At 37.6% G+C, this 19,467-nt stretch overlaps 1 protein-coding gene across 4 annotated transcripts in view; it reads left to right on the top strand.

Moving 5' to 3' along the window:
- Positions 1 to 19,467, top strand: part of RALGAPA2 (Ral GTPase activating protein catalytic subunit alpha 2) — a 321,127-nt gene that overhangs the window by 122,424 nt on the left and 179,236 nt on the right. For all 4 annotated transcript variants that reach the window (XM_004447756.3, XM_071211588.1, XM_071211586.1 and 1 more), the window contains 6 exons: positions 1,488 to 1,585; positions 7,851 to 7,941; positions 9,288 to 9,464; positions 15,159 to 15,352; positions 16,237 to 16,335; positions 16,570 to 16,725. In XM_004447756.3, coding sequence (XP_004447813.1) covers positions 1,488 to 1,585; positions 7,851 to 7,941; positions 9,288 to 9,464; positions 15,159 to 15,352; positions 16,237 to 16,335; positions 16,570 to 16,725 — 815 coding nt within the window. The remainder of the gene's footprint in view (positions 1 to 1,487; positions 1,586 to 7,850; positions 7,942 to 9,287; positions 9,465 to 15,158; positions 15,353 to 16,236; positions 16,336 to 16,569; positions 16,726 to 19,467) is intronic.

The following is a 19,467-nucleotide window of genomic DNA, read 5'->3' as shown; positions in this document are numbered from 1 at the left end:
TACTTTAGGTCAAACAGCATTTTAAAGTCATGGTATTTTATGTAGACATGGATATTCTGCTGATCCGCATTGAACCTTCCGTATAAGGTCATTTTCCAGTTGCATCATCAGTTGGTAGTTGATAGTGGTCCCTCGTTGCCAGGGAGGCTCATCCCCGGGTGTCATGTCCCACGCTGGGGGGAAGGCATTGCATTTACATGCTGAGTTTGGCTTCGAGACTGGCCACATTTGAGTAACATGAATCTTTTGCCAATTTTTAAACTGAGTTGTTTGTATTTTTGTTGTTGAGTTGTAAGATTTCATTATGTATTCTGAAAGTTAAACCTTTATTGGATATCTGGTTTCTAAATATTTTCTTCCATTCTGTACATTGCCATTTTACTTTCACGATGAATTCATTTGACACAAAATTTAAAAATTATGATAAAATCTCATTTTTCTGTTTTTTCTTTTGTTGTTTGTGCTTTTGGTGTAAAGTCTAAGGACCCACTGTCTAATACCAGGTCCTAAAGATGCTTCCCTATGTTTTCTTCTGGGAGATTTATAGTTTTTGGTTCTTATATTTAGGTCTTTGATCTGTTTTGAGTTAATTTTTATATATGATATGAGGTAGGGATCCACCTTTATTCTTTTGCATATGGATATCCAGTTTTTCCAGCAAAATTTTTATAATTTATGAGTTACTTATAAAATAAACTAACATTATTTATCAGCAAATTGTCTCATATCTCTAAATGTTGAGGTTCTGCTGTTCTTATAAAATGAGTAAGGAAGTATGTCCTCTTCAAAATTCTCTTTGAACAAGAAAAAATAATTTTAAAAATTATTTGAGAAATGTATATTATCTGAAAAATTTTCTATTCTCTGAAAGGTTTTGTGGAAGGCAGTCGTTTTTTTTCTTAAATATTTGGTAGAGCACACCAGTGGCCTGGAATTTTCCTATAAGAAAGTTTTAAAAGACCATTCAATTTTTAAAATGATTATAGAACTGTTCAGTTTTCCTTTGCTTGTTTTGATTTTGGTAAGTTTTGTTTTTCTGGGAATTTGTTCAGGCCATCTATTTTTCAAGTTTATTGGCATCACATATTCATAAAATCCTCTTATGCTCTTTTATTACTGGTATTTGTACTTTCTTTCATCATTCTTTATTCTCAGGCATGACTGAGGCACCTTCCATGTACTGCTGTCTTCCTCTTTCCCTAAGGCCTCCAGGATGGTCTTGTCACCTTCCCCTGTGCTGACATAATGAGTTAAGTGGGCCTATTGGCGTGTTGCATAGCACATGCCAAAAAGGGCAGCATTCGATCTGCTGTCTTAAAAGCACTCTGTAGGCCAAAGAAACTAATCTATAGCCTGGACTTGACCAGGCTATAACATATCATTATGATATGTAAATTTAATAATTGCTTATGTTTTAAAAGATCATTTTCCAATTTTATCTGAAATATTTCTTTTCTGTTTGTTCCCCCCACCCTGCAAATTTCTAGGTCAAAAGCTAGAGAATGCACAGAATTTGAGTTCTTCAGAGCCCAAGCCTATTCAAGAAAATAAAGGACATGTGAAGAAAGAACATGAAGGAATAACTGTAAGATACTTTCAAACCGTATCAGTTTGTCATTAAAAATAAACATATAAATTTTTGCCACAATGAACCAGGTTATAGGTTCAAATGACCTTGAGATATGCTTGCTTTCTATGTAAAATTCCAGTCATATTACAAAAATAGAAAGAAAAAGAAAACCATGAAAATGAGTTTACTACCTGGTCTGATTGTGGTACTCTGTATTTTTAAGCAGGTCTCCTTGCCTATGAGACAAACATCCAGATTTCTATCTAAAATAATGCTGATATTATTTTAGATAGAAACCTCAACCTGATATGAGTTACACTAGATAGGCATTTGCAAGGATCTGTTATGGTTTCTTTTTTTAAAATAAAAAATAGCATTTATTGTTTTTTTTAAGGAGATAGGGAGAATGAACCCAGGACCTTGTATGTGGGAAGCAGGTGCTCAACCACTGAGCTACTACTCCCCTGTTGGTTTTTTGTTTTTTTTAAAAAAAAGATTTATTTTTTGATTTATTTATTCCCCCCTTTGGCTTGTTCCATTCTTTGCTGTCTCTTCTGTGTCCATTTGCTGTGGGGTTTTTTTTTGTTTGTTTTTCTGTTATCTGCTTGTCTCCCTTTGTGGCGTCATCTTGCTGTGCCAGCTCTCTGTGGCACATGGGCCAGCTTGCCTTCACACTACCATATGGTAGATGGGAGCCCAGCTAATTGAGCCACAGCTGCTTCCCCTCTATTGGTTTTTTTAGAACAAATATAAAGTCTAAAGAGGAAAATGAAAAAGTGGCCCATAACTCATCCATCGTTTATACTTCAAAGCAAAGTAGAACAAAACAAAAATTAGTGTGTGTTCATAGAAAACTCAAACATCATAGGAAGGTACAGAATAAAAAGGGAAGGCCTCTCCCTACTTTTCCTTGGCTGGTAGGTAACCAGTATTAAATTTGTTGTTTCTTTATTTGAAAAAGGCATATACCACCTTACATAGGTGTATTCTGTTTTCAACAATCAAACCAACACCAACCACCTGATTTACGAACCAGAACAATACAATATCATTGCTTGACCTGTAAGTTCCTTTCTGTCTCCTCCTCGTCTGAGAATAGCATTAGCCTGCTTTTATGTGTTTCTTTCCCATCACTTTCATCTGTAGTTTTGCTATTTATGTATGTAGCTCCAAACAATGTATTCTTTATTTTTGCTTATTTTTGAATTTTATCCTAGTGTTATGGCTGCTTGGTTCACTCAGTTCTGTATTTCTAAGATTCAGTTCATTGTTTTCTCCACAGTACATATTCCACTGTGAATATACCACAGTTTATTTCTCCACTCTCCTGTTGATGGACACTTAGATTGTTTCCATTTTTTTTTTTTTAATGCAGCTGTGTCCATTGTTGTAGGTGTTTTAATATCTACATCTTGAAGATTTTCTCTGGTAGGTATCTAGGAGTGGAATTGATGAGTCATAGAGAACAAGAATATTGTCCTACACAAATTAATGCATTAGTGTTTTACAGAGTGATTGTATCAGCTTATATTCCTGCCAGCAATCTATAGAATTCCCATTCATCCACATTCTCACCAACACTTGGTGTTGCCAGATTTTTAAATTTTCATGTGTCGTCTAGGTAAAAAAATGGTATCTCACTATTTTGTATTTCTTAGATTCCTAACAAAGTTGAAAATCTTTTCATATGTTGATTGGCCATTTGTGTTTCATCCATGAAATGCTGTTTTCCTACTGATTTTTCTTTTTTTTCCCAATTTGATTTGTTATATTTCATTGTGTGGTCTGAACACTGATCCTGTTTTGGTTTTGTTTGTAGCAAATATCCTCTTCCAGCATTTGACTTTGTTTTTATTTTATTATGTCTTTTGATGAACAAAAGTTCTTAATTTTGATATACTTGATTATCAGTTGTATTTATGGTTAGGGTTTTATAAAATTTTAAAAATTCTTTACCCTACAGTGATAAAAGTATTCTTATATTTTCTTCTGTGTTTCTGCTTTGCTCTACACATTTAAGTCTTTCATCCATTTGGAGGTGATTTTTGTTTATAGAATGAGGAAGGGATCTGATTTTATTTTCTTCCATGTGAATAGCCAATCATTCCAGGTTCCATTTATTTATTTATTAAAGATTTATTTTATTTATTTCTCTCTCCCCTCCCCCGCCCATTGTCTTGCTCTCTGTCCACTTGCTGTGTGTTCTACTGTGTCTGCTTGCATTCTTGTCATGCAGCACTGGGAAACTGTGTTGCTTTTTCGTTGCGTCATCTTGGTGCATCAGCTCTCCATGTGTGCGGCATCACTCCTGCACAGGCTGCACTTTTTTCATGCAGGATGACTTTCCATGCGGGGCGCACTCCTTGCATGTGGGGCACCCCTACACAGGGGACACCCCTGCATGGCACGGCACTCCTTGCATGCAGCAGCATTGCATGTGGGCCAGCTCACCACATGGGTCAGGAGGCCCTGAGTATTGAATCCTGGGCTTTCCATATGGTAGGCAGACGCTCCATTGGTTGAGGCAGAACTACTCCCCCAGGTTCCATTTATTGAATCCAGTTTTTCTTCATTAATCTGCATTGCTGCCTCTCTTTTATATATGCTGTTTCCTGATGTGTGCAACTTTACCTGTGCTCCTTGCCTGATTCATTGGTTATTTTGTCTTTCTCCGGACAGTACTATAGTCTTTAGTTATTGTAGTTTCCTCCAATGTTTTTTCCTTCCCTTCATCCCTTCTAATGGAAGTTATTTTTCTTCTATTTTTTATCTTTCATTGTTCCTATTTAGAACTCTTCTGGGCATCTTGTCTAGTTGTTGTTCCTTATCCTTTCTCTTTGGTTTTACTATAGTATATTTATGGGCATGTGTCTTTTGGTTAATACATTTATCTTTTTTTGGTATGTGCAGTGTGCCATGTATCTGTGGATGCTTGTCTTCCCTTTGTTTCTGGAAAATTTTTGGTAAGCATCTCTTCAAATACTGCCTCTTTTTCATTCTCTCTTCTCTCTCCTTTCTTGGACTCTGGGTAGAAATATATTAGTCTTTCTCATTCTGTCTTCCATGTCTCTTAAGCTCCCTTTTATATTTTCTATAACTCCTTAGCTTTCTGGATACATTTTGGGTAATTTCATCACCTCTGTCTCTCAGTCCAATACTTCTCTCTTTAGTCATATCTAGTCATCTGCTGTTTAGTATCTCCAATGACTGCTTTAGTTCAACAGTTAGGCCTTTTGTTTCTGAAAGCTCAAGTTGATTCTTTTACACGTTCATTTAATAATTTTTACTCTCTTATTGCTTGCTTATTGTTGTGATCCCATCTTTTATTACTTTAAAAAGTTTACAAGGGAAGCGGACTTGGCCCAGTGGTTAGGGCATCTGTCTACTATATGGAGGGTACACGGTTCAAACCCCGGGCCTCCTTGATCCATGTGCAGCTGGCCCATGCGCAGTGCTGATGCGCGTAAGGAGTGCCATGCCACGCAGGGATGTCCCCGCGTAGGGGAGCCCCACATGCAAGGCGTGCGCCCCGTAAGGAGAGCTGCCCAGCGCAAAAGAAAGTTGAGCCTGCCCAGGAATGGCACTGCACACATGGATAGCTGACACAACAAGATGACATGACAAAAAGAAACACAGATTCCCATGCCACTGACAACAACAGAAGCGGACAAAGAAGAACACGCAGCAGATAGACGCAGAGAACAGACAACTGGGGCGGGGGGCTAGGGGCAGGGGGAAAGGGAGAGAAATAAAATAAATAAATAAGTCTTTAAAAAAAAGTTTACAAATTATAATTCTAGTTTCTGTATTTGGTATCTGAAGTCCTTGGGGTTCTAAGTCTGATATTTGTTGCTTCTGAGAGTCCTTTGCATGATGGCTTATTTCAGCGGATGTTTGGTGATATGTTTTTAATCACAATAAGCCATTATCTGGAACATATAGTGGCTCGTTTTGCCAATACTTATTTGAAATTACTTAGCATATTGTTGAAGGGCCAGTGTCAGCTGCCTCTTTTAGAAGATCTGTATTTTCTTCTTACTTTTCCTGCTTCACATGGCTGCCCTGGACTGCCTGCTTTAATCAGCTTCTTTTCCTGCATGTAGAACTTGCTCATCACCACTCCATGCTCCCTGCCTCAAATGCCCTCCTGCCTTCTCTCTACTTCATGTCTGTTGTCTTCTTAGACAGCTTCTGGCTCCCTTGTAACTGTGAACCCATTAAGGTAGCACTCTAGTCTGCATACCCTTTGGAGAGAGATTATTTACATGTTTTCCTTATATACGTTGTAATAATTTTGTACAATTTGTATATGTCATGTTTCTTGGAAACACAAATACATATACAATTTTGTATTTGTGTTTCCAAGAAAGAGAAATTCTTAGTGGATGCAGATTACATTCTAGTATTCTAATCCTCTGTCTTTAATAAAAGGTCCAGTGCCCCGGGGGGTCTGTTGCATGTGTGATTAGGAAGACACTGAGTAGAGCATTCACCTTCCCTGCCTCACACTTACCATTCCTGGGTAGCCAAGGCCTTCTGGGGAGTCGTGCACAGTAACATCTGTGTTTGACCAAAGAACTAATACTCTCTTAGTTTCTGTTTATCTGTGAATATTTTGAACTCTCCATCATTTTGAATGCCAGCTGTGCTGGATAGAGTATTCTTGACTGGAAATTTTTTTCTTTTAGTACCTTAACTATGTCATACCACTGCCTTCTTGCCTCCATGGTTTCAGATGAGAACTCAGCACTTAATCTTATTGAGCTTCCCTTGTATTTGTTGGTTATCTTTTCTCTTGCTGCCTTCAGTATTTTCTTTGTCTTGAGCATTGGATAATTTGACAAGTATTTGTCTTAGAGTAGGCCTGTTGGGATTTATACTGTTTGGGGTGCACTGTGCTTCCTGGACATGTACTTCCATCTTCCTCAATAGTTTTGAGAAGTTTTCAGCCATTATTTCATCCAAGACCCATTCTGTCCCCTTTCCCTTCTCTTCTCCTTCTGGGATGCCTGTAATGCGTATGTTTGTGCCCTCTCAATTTAGAGGTGGAGTGAGCATTGCCATCCCAGGATCCTCAGGATAGAGGAATAAAATATGGATTAAAGTGGACTTACTGGTATTCTATTATAGAATTATTCTGACTCTAGCAATGGAAGAAATTATATCATTGATGTGGAAACAGTGGCCATGGAGTTGCTGAAGGCAGGGAGAGGGAAAAAGAGGTGTGATATGGGGACATTTTTGGAATTTGGAGTTGTCCTTAATGATATTGCAGGGACAGATGCAAGACATATATCCTGCCATAACCCACTGAATGAACTGGGAGAGAATGTAAACTACAATGTAAACTATGATCCATGCTGTGTAGCAGTGCTCCAAAATGTATTTATCAAATGCAATGAATGTACCACATTAATGAAAGAAGTTGTTGATGTGGGAAGAGTGGCAGGGGGGAGGGGGGTATATGGGAACCTCTTATATTTTTTAATGTAACATTTTGTGTGATCTATGTTTCCTTTAAAAAAAAAAACATAATAAAAAAGAAAAAAAGGGAAGCAGACTTGGCCCAATGGATAGGGTGTCCGCCTACCACATGGGAGGTCCACGGTTCAAACCCCAGGCCTCGACCCTTGTGGAACTGGCTCACGTGCAGTGCTGATACGCGCAAGGAGTTCCGTGCCATGCAGGGGTGTCCCCTGCGTAGGGGAGTCCCACGTGCAAGGAGCACGCCCCATAAGGAGAGCCATCCAGCGCAAAAGAAAGTGCAGCCTGTCCAAGAATGGAGCCACACACACGGAGAGCTGACACAACAAGATGATGCAACAAAAAGAAACACAGATTCCCAGTGCCACTGATAAGAATAGAAGCGGTCTCAGAAGAGCACACGGCAAATGGACACAGAGAGCAGACAACTGGGAGGGGGGTGAAGGGGAAATAAATAAATAAAAAATAAATCTTTAAATGAAAAAACGAACTAATACAACTTCAAAATAAATTATGTCTGTAATAGCTGACATCCCTTCTTAGTAGAGCAGTGTAATTGGATGTCTGTTGACAAAGTAGAGGCCATAAATTAAAGTTTCAGGTCCTGAGTAACTTATAATTCAATTATAGTGTTTTGTGAGCACATATTATTCAAATGGAAAACATCCTCATTTTGTTGTTGTTGTTCCTATTTTTTATTGTTTCCTTTGCTTTAGAAATGGGGACTAGAAACATAATGGTCTTGTCAAAATAAAAAATTTCCTGTAATAAATATGATATTTCTTTTTGTCTGAAGATTTTAATTCGAAGAAGCAGCAGCCCTGCTGAGTTGGATTTAAAAGACGATTTGCCACAGATGCCAGGAAAATATGGAGAAAGACAGAAGAGTAAGTTCCAGGAAATGCGATCTAGAGATCACAGAGTTGATGTATTTTGTCTTATTTTTATTTTTTAACTCAAGTGATGTCTTATCATCTGAAGTGATATGATTGTGAAATGGGTCCTTTTTATTACTAAATCTCAGGAATTGAGGAAAGGTTAATCCACACATGTGATAAAACAATTCCATTCAGCTTCCTTTGCCTGAGTGCCAGGCTGAGGCCAGTCAGAGCCACAGCAGAGACTGATGGCTGAGGTGAGCAGGACAGACCCAGAAGGAAAAATTTCCCTCTCCAGAAAGTCTCCGAAGGCTGGGGGCAGAAAGCTTCAGAAGTCCATTAAAGTCAGTGGGATAATTATTTTAAAAATAAAATTCATTTGGAATCCAAGACGTGATCAGACGTTTGTGACATCTCCCCCTAATACTCTGCTCTCCAGAAACCAGGTGCTGAGCGACCTCCTTCTCAGAGAAGCACAGTAAGCAGCTCCTGCAAGCCTGGGATGGTGCTTCGTGGGCTGCAGAGGAGCTTACCTCAGGCTCCACCTGCAGAGCCTGTTGATTTAGAGTTCTGCAGAGGGTGAAGTTAGGGACCTTACTGATGGGTCATCTGGTTATGGGATAATTTCAGTCCTTTGCCTGAGAATAGAGAACAGTGGATTAGTAACAGCGAGGTGGGGTGCCTGCTAGGGGCAGATCCCAAGAGCATCAGGAAGGGCGAACAGTCAGGATGGCAGACACGTGAAACAGACAGGAGGCTTGAGGGGCAGAGTTCTTGGGTCTGTTTTGTGTTGGACTAAATAGCCCTATAAGTCTCAATAACCTTAGAAAGCATCACTGTATACTTTTGCACTAGGGGCACCTCACCCCACAGTGATCTGGGATGATTTGCCCTGGTCTAGGTCTTGACATTAGACTTGAGACATGGAGCATCCTTTGGCTCTTCCAGCTGACCCAAAACACTTGCATTAGTGGGGAGACAGTTTTCACCCTCTTCCTCCACCTACCCTGAGTTTGCAGATGAATAAATTGCAGTAGAAAACTTAAGGACTTGATGTACTCTTTGGGGTAATTGGGATAACTGAGTGAAACACCTAGAAAAGAGTGCCACTTGAGCAATATATTTTGAAACACATAATGACAATGTCCTGCACTTATAAACTTTGTTTTGTTGACCAAGAGCCCCACATAGGCACCTCCTGAGTCCCTCTCAGGCTTTGCAGGTTCTGCTTAAGCCCCTGAACGATTCCTTCTGTGTCAGCTCTTTTAAGTGTTTAGGTGCCTGCATATCAGTAATTGTGAATATTCTGATTGTTGGCTATTTATCTCAATCTTTGGTTCTCCCCATTTTACCAGGTGAAAGTGTCAGCAGTGACATAACTCTGGGCTACAGCAATGAGGCCGAGCAGTCCATGAGCCCTTGGCAGACCTATGAAGAAGACCCAGAGCTGAGCACTCCCACAGATGTTGTGGCTGATTCCGATGCCTGCCACTGGTTACAGTTGAGTCCTACTGATGCTTCAAACTTGACAGGTAGCTGTCGTATTTGCAAAAGATGCAGCACCAGTGTAACAGTTGCAAAAGCCCAGAATTTCCTGGTTGTAAGAACTCTTAGGGATTCTTTACCACAATAATGTTGCCAACTCCAACCGAATTGGTGTGGCAGGCGCAACCACTGCTCATAATCAGTCGTGAATTCTCAGTCCTGTGTAGAGAGTGTTCTGAAACAGTGCCAGGTGCGGGAGGGAGCGTCCCATACTGATGGCCGGTGTCTACCATGGGAGAAATCGATGGTATGCTTGTCAAGTATTTGCCATCCCTGCTTGAATTTGGTCCACTTGGAAAAAGGAGAGTGATTTGTCCAACTTACATGTGTCATAAGTTCAAGATAAGTTAAGGAGTTTGGATAGCTTAATGACTGTAATGGTTTGAATATTTTTCTAATTTTATTCTAAAATATCCAATACATATAAGTTACGAAACATAGTAATAAAACGAACACCAGCAAACTTATTATCCACCGTAAGATACGGAGCAGCACCCAAACCATTGGGATTCCCTGTACACCCTTTTAAGTCTATTCCCTTCTCCCATCATCTTGCAGCTCTACCCCACATTTTAAAATAATAATTTCCTTTATTTCTTTATGGCTTTACGATATATGTTAGTGTCCTGAAATAATAAATCATATAGTTTTTTTGTTTTTACACTGTATTGATGCATGTCAGGAGAGACTGGTGTTTTGAGGAATTCAGTTGGGAAATGCCAGCTGGAGCCTAGTACTTCTCGGTTGGCCATATTCATGTCTATATGTGGATTGCTTTTAGGGCAGCAGCAACAGCCACAGACTTTATAATTAGAAATAATGGCTAAAAGTTAACCAAGCAAACTTGGGTTTTCACTAGTTATATATAATATTTAATCAAAGACTCTGAAATTTTGGAAATCTCCTGAAGTAACATTAAGAATTCATGAAATTAACATAGAAAAATGGTGTTGTAGAAAATATCTTTTATATGTGAGCTACACAAGACCAAGAAGTATGATCTTAATGTGTACTTACTGTGTGCTTATTTAATTAGGAATAGAATAATAAAAAAGAAAAGTCCGTTAAATATAAGTGTATAATACATTGTTTTATAGTGCTTTAATGTTGTCATTGAAGGACAGCAGACATTCTTGTCTTTGTAATCAAGTCTGACAGTGGTAGGAAGCTTTACAAAGGCAACAAGAAAATGACAAGGCAAAATTATGGGCTTAGTTTTTTTTAATTACTAGGGAGCAATTTGTGCTTCTCATTTTTAGTTCTTTTGAACTATTAATAAATACTGTCAATTCATATGGTATTTAATGGTTTGCAGAGAACTTTGAGACATCCTTTTTAATTCTGTATGGTAAGCAGGGTAAGTCTTGTTAATTCTGTTTTCGAATGGGGAAACTGAAACTTCTAGAGAAATCTTGTTATCCATCTGAGAAGTAAATGCCGGAGTTAGAACTTGCTTCCAAAGTGTTTTGCCTCCAGATGTAGTACTATTTCTACTCTTTTCTGCTATGTTACTGTTGAAATTACAACTGTAAACCCCATTTAAACCACTTGAGAATTATTAATACGCTTATGGAATAAATGACTTCTTTGGGTCCAAAATACAGGTTACCCAAGGGAAACTCATCATCATGGTACTCTATAGAAGGTAATACTGAATCTTCAGTAAGTTGAAATTACTTAAACAAGAACTAGTTTTCATTAGGTTTATTGACAGTAAAGAAAATTGGGTGATTACTTCTTTTGTCTGTCCTTTGGAAGGATTAGTTTTGATCCTGTTTCAGAGTATGTATTGGGCAGTTCAATTTAATAAACTTGTGTGAGGTAATTTTATATGATGCATTCTATGTTGTAATTAACTCCGCCAAATACTCAGTTCTTCTTTGAAATACAGAGAATCAGTACACTCAGTTCAATAGTTCATCTTGTCATCTCTAAAAAGGACAAACTGTAATATGATAAGGTTTAAGGATTATCATAGTTCTGAATTTGACTTTCTGTTCTTAAGAGAGCAATTTCTTCATAAATGTACAAAACAAAACTTGTTAACCTGATCTTTAGGACATGCAAAGGCAGTGATCAATTTGAGTGTTACCTCTTTCTTATAGAATAATTCTACCAATTTTCAAATGCTTAGAATAAATAAATTGCTTTTAAAATGTTAAATTCCTTCGTCACTGGCAGGCTAACAGTTTTGTTCTGTATCTGTTTTCTCATTTAACTCATTTCATCTGTAGTAGAAATAGCTCAGTTTGTTGTGCATGAATTTAGTTCTCTCCAGGTAATGATTTTTGAAGGGATATTTATGACTCTGTAGCCACAAATCAGCAATGCCTGTAAGTTCATCCTTTATTCAGCTAATAAACTTATTATCTAGAAATACTGATTTAGTAGATGCTATAAGAAATAAAAAGATGAACAGGCTTGAATGCTGCTATTGTCTTAAGAACTTACAAAGAGGACAGAAGACATTCATCCTAATAGCCACAAATAAGTACTATAAGATTTAAAATTTTTAAATGTTGTCTTTTCAGAAAAGTAAATGATCAGCATGCTTTAGTCCCAAGGATAGACAAAAGAAATAGTGGAATGGAATAGAAAATCCAGAACTAAATTTGCAACTGGCATGGGATCAAGATTAGGATAGAGGGAGCATTCCAGATCTGGTAAAGAATGAATAAACTATTTATCAAATGTTTGTGGAACAAGTGATTAGCAGTATGGAAAGAATGAAACAGAATCTCTATCTCATACCATGCCCAAAGTCAGTTCCAGGTGGCCAGAAAATTTAAATATGAAAAGGGAAATTTTGTAAACTTTTAGAAGAAAATACCTTTTTAAGATATTTATGAGTGTATAGTATGGATATTTTCTTAAATGAGATGCAAAAACTAACTAATCATGTGAAAAGTGTCAGTGAATTCTATCTCTCAAAATTAAAGCCTTCAATTCATTATCAAAGAAACATTAAGTACTCCATGGTATGGCATGGTATAGCAACCTGAAAAGTGAAAGCTAGCTTTGGTTTTCTTTCCTCTCCAGATTCCTGCCTAAATGTAAGCCAGCATTTTGGTTGTTTTAGTTGGGAGGGCCCAAGGTCTTCCCCTATTGGAATACAGCTGATTCTTGGCTTCTAGAAACATTCAGTAGTAAATTCTTGAATTAATGAATGAATTAACTTTAAGCTGTTGGCTATTACTTATTTACCTAAAACTGAAATTAAATTTTAACCTTTTAAAAATATGAAAATATTACCTAAAAACTGAGTTTTAAAATTTCTTTAGTGTGTGTATCACAGTCCTGTTTCTTAAATGTTGTTTAAAACCCTTTTACCACTTCTGCTTTAATTACAGCTGTGCACATGAACTTACATTCACTGTTACCTCCCACCAAAGCTTTTTTTTGGGGAATGGTTTGTCAGCATGCTGTGCCACTGCACACATTTTTTGCATTTTCTCCAGGCTTTGATCTGCTTTGATGATGAGCAATACAGAAAGAAAAATAACAAGATAGCACTATGGCATTAGTAGCTACTTTCTAACATACTCTTTAAAATTAACAATGTATGTGCTTGGAAAGCAGATGGGGAAGTAGAAGAGAGTAAAGTGTTAGTGTGGCCAACAAAATGACTACCTTCTGGTTCTCCACTTTGTTAAAGTACAAATCTGATTTTCTGGTCCCAGAATTAAGGTGCTTCAATTGAGCCTTTAGGTTTGTGTCTTATGTTTAGTTTTCAAATCAGAAGGGAAATTCATTTCCAAAGACACAGGCTATGTTTCTTCAACTCTCTACAAAGCCTACATAAAACTGCAGCCATAAGAAATTGCCATTTGGTCATTTTACCAACTACCAGGAATTATTTCATGGCTAAAATCCTTTGCAAAGTTTTAAACTTTAAATTTCTCTGTTAAGATCATCTATGTGTTTAGAGAAAGATAAGATAATTTTTTGTTTGCAAGAGTTCCTTTTTTTTCAAGGTACCAGGGCCATGGATTGAACCCAGTATGTAGGAAGCTGGTGCTCAACCACTGAGCCACACTGGCTCCCTAAAATGGGTTTTTTCATTTGTTTACTTGTTTTTTTTTTTTTTTTTTTTTTTTTTAAGGAGGCACCAGGAACCAAACCTGGGACCTCCCATATGGGAAGCAGACACTCAACCACTTGAGCTACATCTACTTCCATCCATATATATATTTTTTAAAGGTTTATTTTATTTATTTCTCCTTATCCCCTTGTCGTTTGCATTTGCTCTGTCTACTTGTTATATGCTGGTCTTCTTTTCAGGAGGCACCAGGAGCTGAACCTGGAACCTCTGATGTGAGAGGGAGGCATCTAATTGCCTGAGCTGCCTCTGCTCCTTGCTTTGTTGTGTCTCTCATGTTTTCCTCATGTCTCTTGTTGCATCAGCTCACTGTGCCTGCCCATTGAGTCAGTTCATTATCTTGCTCGTCTTCTTCAGGAGGCACCAGGCACCAAACCTGGGACCTCCTGTGTGGTAGGCGGGATCTCAATCGCTTGAGCCACATCCACTTCCCTCCAAATATTTTTAAGTGCCTCTTTAGGCACTTAGCAATAATGAAACAAAAAGATACTAGCTTAGCATGGTAGCTTGCTAATGAAAAAGAAAACGAACTAAATACTTTGTATTTTTAATGTAAAGATAAAATTTTCTGAAATCTCTCAAATCCCCATTTTTAATTTAGTACTGCTTCACCAAGGCAGCATCTACATGTAAAATGTCAGCATCTGTTCTGTAACTTGTGCCATGAGTGGAATAATTTTAGACAACAACATTTCAACTCATTAAAAAATTCACAGTAACGTTGAGGAAGCTCATGCAGTCATTTCAAAAACTTCTAAAGGACTTACCGATTTTATTAATGTGATAGGAAGATGTTGCCTAGGATTTTATCATTGAGGTATGAATTTGAGGAAAGCAGTATCAAAACATATTCTCCATGGAATCCTGTCATATATAACTCAGGATGTGTATATATATATATATATATATTTTTTTTTTTTTTTTTTAAGATTTATTCCCGCCCCCCCTCCCAGTTATCTCCTCTCTGTGTCTATTCCCTGTGTGTTTTTCTGTGTCCGCTTGTGTCAGGGACACCGAGAATCTGTCTCTTTTTGTTCCAACATCTTGCTGCGTCAGTTCTCCGTGTGTGTGGTGCCATTCCTGGGCATATTAATGGGCAGTTAGCAAGGAGGTGCAGGTGATGGAGGCACATGACTGTACATTTCTTCAAACTCTTTGAACATAAAAGGGCTAAAAATATATTGTATGCAAATTATACCCCAAAAACCTGATTTAACAACACTCATCACAAATGTCACTCTGTCAATGAGACCTTGCCTGGCCACATATTTTATGGAGCTCTTCCCTACCTACCCTGCTCAAGGAACTCTCTGCTCCTTTTCCCAGCTTTGTAAAACCCTCCAAAGGGTCTCCAGAAGCTGTGATGTCATCTCTAGGTTGCCTGCTCTTTGAGGTCGAAGAATCAAGATCATTAGAACTTTCTTGGTTGATTCTAAATTCATACATTTCACATTTTTCATCTTTATTATTTTACCCTGAATACAAGAACTTTTGAACATAAGTAATTTGTGTTAAAGAAAAAAGGCTGTGGTGCTCAAATAAGGATCATGTTTGCACGGCGACTGCATGTGTTTTTCCACAGATAGCAGCGAATACCTTGCTGATGACTGTAGCATAATTGCTGGAGGGAACCTCACTGGTTGGCGCCCAGACTCTGCTGCAGTGTTATGGCGAAGAGTATTGGGAATCCTCGGGGACGTGAATAATATCCAGTCACCCAAGATCCATGCCAAAGTGTTTGGCTATCTCTATGAACTCTGGTACAAACTAGCAAAGGTATGTCCTGCCACATTACTTTGCATTCTGATGTAGGAAAATTGATGTATCTTTTAGCTTAAAAACTGTGTTGCAGGTAACTGCTGAACATTTTTGGAACATTGATTAGATGTTTAGATAAAATACATTCGATTATCAAAGAATAAGTAATAATGTTTGTGGTTTAGCCATTTTATAAAAGTACAGAAGAGCTATTTCATTTAGTCCATAATTGGAATATTTTTAGGGATAGTAAAAAATGGGATGTTTAGTACTTTTAATTATTCTCTTCATAAAAATGATATTGGTTTTATTGTACAAAATTTTACAAATGTAGAAAAATACAAAGAAGAAAATTAACATCACCAAGGTTAATAAATAGTTTTATTTCTGTGGATAAACATATTTTCACAAAAGTAGAATCTTGAAGCACAAACAATTTCTGCTCTGGTTTTTGTTTTTGTTTCTAACATACATTTCCCCCTTGTTATCTTTTTATTTTTTCAAAAACATTTTTTTTTAGGAGGTACCAGGGATTGAACCCAGGACCTCAGACATGTGAAGCATGCACTAAACCACTCCACTGATTCGTGTTTTTGCAGTATAGCTTATTAAACCATTCCTTGTTACTTGGAATTTAGGACATCTCCAGTCATTAACATTCAAGGAAAAACAATTCCTTAATTTTGCTTTTAAACCTAAAAACATATATAGTAATCCAGACACACAATTCAAAAAACAGATCTCTCACACACAAACACAAAAACGATATGTAAATATTATAAGTTTTCATCAACTTATAGAAATTTAATTGGAAGCAGCTGTTGGGCCATCGAAGCCAATATTGAATATTGTTGGGATAAGTCAAATGTTTCCTTTTCTAAAATTCTCCTCTTTTGTGTTAGATACGGGATAATCTAGCAATAAGCCTGGATAACCAGTCTTCTCCATCTCCTCCAGTCTTGATTCCACCACTCAGAATGTTTGCATCATGGTTGTTTAAGGTAAGTGGATGGGTGTTTATTCCTTCGTTGTGATTTCCCCTTCCTTTCTGAAATTGAGTTTTAAAAATGTAGTTACCCAAGACTACATTTTTCAAAGATAGTCTGAGTCATGCTAAAGCCTGTGCATCCCACTTCTTCATAAACAACTCTTATGGAAAACTGAGAAGTAAATGAAATGTTAAAATGATCTACTTATGCAGTTGATTGAATCTTTAAACATTGTATCCCTGGCAGGCAACAACATTGTCAAACGAATACAAGGAAGGCAAACTACAAGCCTACAGATTGATCTGTGCCATGATGACCAGACGCCAGGATGTTCTGCCCAACTCAGATTTCCTGGTGCATTTCTACCTTGTGATGCACCTTGGATTAACCAGCGAGGATCAGGTATTCCATAACTCTTTTATAATGATTACCAGTTGATTGGAAAGTGCCTATCATTCTTTTCAGGTATTTGTGTGATGAAAAGTCATCCAGAATGTTGAAATTCTCATGGTTTCAGCTTTTACTCACAGAGTGGTCTTTCAAAATGTAAATCAGATCAACTCCCTGCTTCAACTCCTCACTAACTTGGCATTGCACCTAATTAACTTGAATTTTATTCTGTGATTTCTACAATTCTATGTGATCTAATGTCTACTGATGTTGTCAACCTCAAAAACACTATTTCAACCACTTTTTATTGGGGTTCTCCATTAGATATTGTTTAAAGAAAAGGATTCTGGTCTTTTAAAATGTTTGAAAACTGTTTTTTTAGGAATTAAAATGTTTTCAAGAAAGACTACACTCATGAATTAGGGCCCTGATATTTCTTGAAGAAGATTTCTTTTAATTTTGGTGAAAGAAAGATGATTGGTGGTTGTATTAGTCAGCCAAAGGGGTGCTGATGCAAAATACCAGAAGTCTGTTAGCTTTTATAAAGGGTATTTATTTGGGGTAGGAGCTTACAGATACCGGGCCGTAAAGCATAAGTTACTTCCCTCACCAAAGTCTTTTGCCACATGTTAGAGCAAGATGGCTGCCAACATCTGCCAGAGTTCAGGCTTCCTGGGTTCCTCTCTTCCCATGTCTTGCTTCTCTCTGGGATCAGGTCCTCTGTTTTCTCCACAAGGTCAGCTGTAGACTGTGAGGCTCTCTAGGCTTTCCTTCTCTCCACAAGGTCAGCTGTAGACTCTTAGGTGAACAGCTCTCTCTCCCTGGGATTTCTCCCTTGCTAAGGAGCCATCTCTATTCCTCAGTGTTATTCTCCTGGCTCAGGTCCTCTCTTCCCGGGGCTTGCTTCTTTTTCCTCTGTGTGCTTACTTCCTGGGGCTCCAGCTTAAGACTTAAGCATCAAACTCCAACATCAAAAACTCCCAACTCTGTCCTTTGCCATGCCTTTTATCTATGAGCCCCCACCCACCAAGGGACAGGGACTCAATACCCTACTAATGTGGCCCAATTAAAGCCCTAATCATAATTTAATCATGCCCAGGTACAGATCAATATACTCCAATATCTATTTTTGGAATTCATAACTATATCAAACTGCTACAGTGATTAAGTTGGAAGAAAAAGGCTGAAATTGCCAAATTGCTCCCTCTTTCAAGACCATGGGTATGGGATGTGGCCAGCCCTGGCCTTGTTTTCTCCAGTGAGAAGACCCCTCTCCACCTGCAGGGGGTGGGGGGAAACAGGAACAAGCTAACTCTTGATTTGGATACTTGAATATCAGTGAGTGATGTGATTGATTTGGACTCCATTTGGAGGATGGATTTGAGTTTGTGGTTGTGGTAGGATAGAGTAGGTGGTTGGGCTTGGAGACCTGGAAACTCAGAGATTAATTTGAAAGTGGTTAAAATAATATGGATTTTGAAAATGAGAACTAAGTTGGTGGCATTGGGGATGGAAAGAAAGGTATAGGACAGATTCACAAAATATTAAAGCATTTAATTTTATCACTAGGACTTCTTGATCACTGAGAGGTATGAGGGTGTTTCAGAATTTCCTCTTTAGGTTGTGGATATTTATCAGTGAATTTAAATCATTCATGGACTACCAACCAGCCATCCTTTCTGTGATTTCTTTTATTCTTTGAACGATTGATACAGGTACCCAGACCTATTGATACCCCTAGGGTCCATGTAAGAGGAGAGTAAGGCTCCTGATTAGCCAGCTTTTCAATGCACTTGAACCTTCCCAACCCTTGGGCCCTATTTAAAGCTGTTGCCATCTATTCCCTGATAAACACTTTGAGCTTTAATCATTGAGCTTTTATCTTAGCAATAACGCAACTGTCCTAGTGAGTAGTCATTGTAATAATTTGCTCTCATTTTAGCAGTATGTATAGAGGACATCTATATAACAGGCTGAACCTACATCCATAGTCTTATTTATATTCTAAATAAACATAGAAATGGAGATGTAACAATAGAATTGTTTGTACTCCATGCTAAGATATTTTGCAGCCGTCAGTGCAGGTGGAAGCATCTTCCACAGAATGATGCAACTCATGGTGTGTGGAAGATTAAAGGATACAAATTGGGAAGAGAATTAACTCTCATAGATAATAATGAGATCCCTCAGTGACAGAAGCAAGAAAGGAAGGTTTAGTTAATAAGATTCTACTTTATAACAGTATATTGTTAAGATTTTGATGAGAAAAAAACCCCAAATTTACTTGGAAATAATAGAATCTTATTTAATAAGAACAAATTTGAAGTCAGAAGTGTACATTTAGTATTCCATGGAATGAATTCTCTAGAAAGTCACATAAATAGGTTTGAGTTTAGAATAGATTTTCTATTTTAAGGAGTATTAGAATGAGAAAGAAACAATAAAATGAGGTGAAAAAAAAAAGTGTATCATAACATTCAAGAACCCCAATCATTTCAAAAATATGAATTTACAGTGTAGAAAATTTTCAAATGTTTTGTTTATGTCATGTTTTTAGCAAAGTGAAGACTCAGTGATCTTTTAAAATTCAATGTGAAAATCATGAATCTTAAATGATGGCCCAGTGCAAGCAGTAATTTCAGTGTCCAGACTTCTAAGACCAAACAGGGATAGAAATCTCTATTTTATAATCAGCCTCTTATTTAGGCCTTTAGGAGCTTGAACTTTTATTTATTTAATAGAATTGACTACTTT

This window comes from Dasypus novemcinctus, chromosome 24, assembly GCF_030445035.2.
Source record: "Dasypus novemcinctus isolate mDasNov1 chromosome 24, mDasNov1.1.hap2, whole genome shotgun sequence".
Classification (NCBI taxonomy): Eukaryota; Metazoa; Chordata; class Mammalia; order Cingulata; family Dasypodidae; genus Dasypus; species Dasypus novemcinctus.
This window is presented reverse-complemented; position numbering and strand designations above follow the sequence as displayed.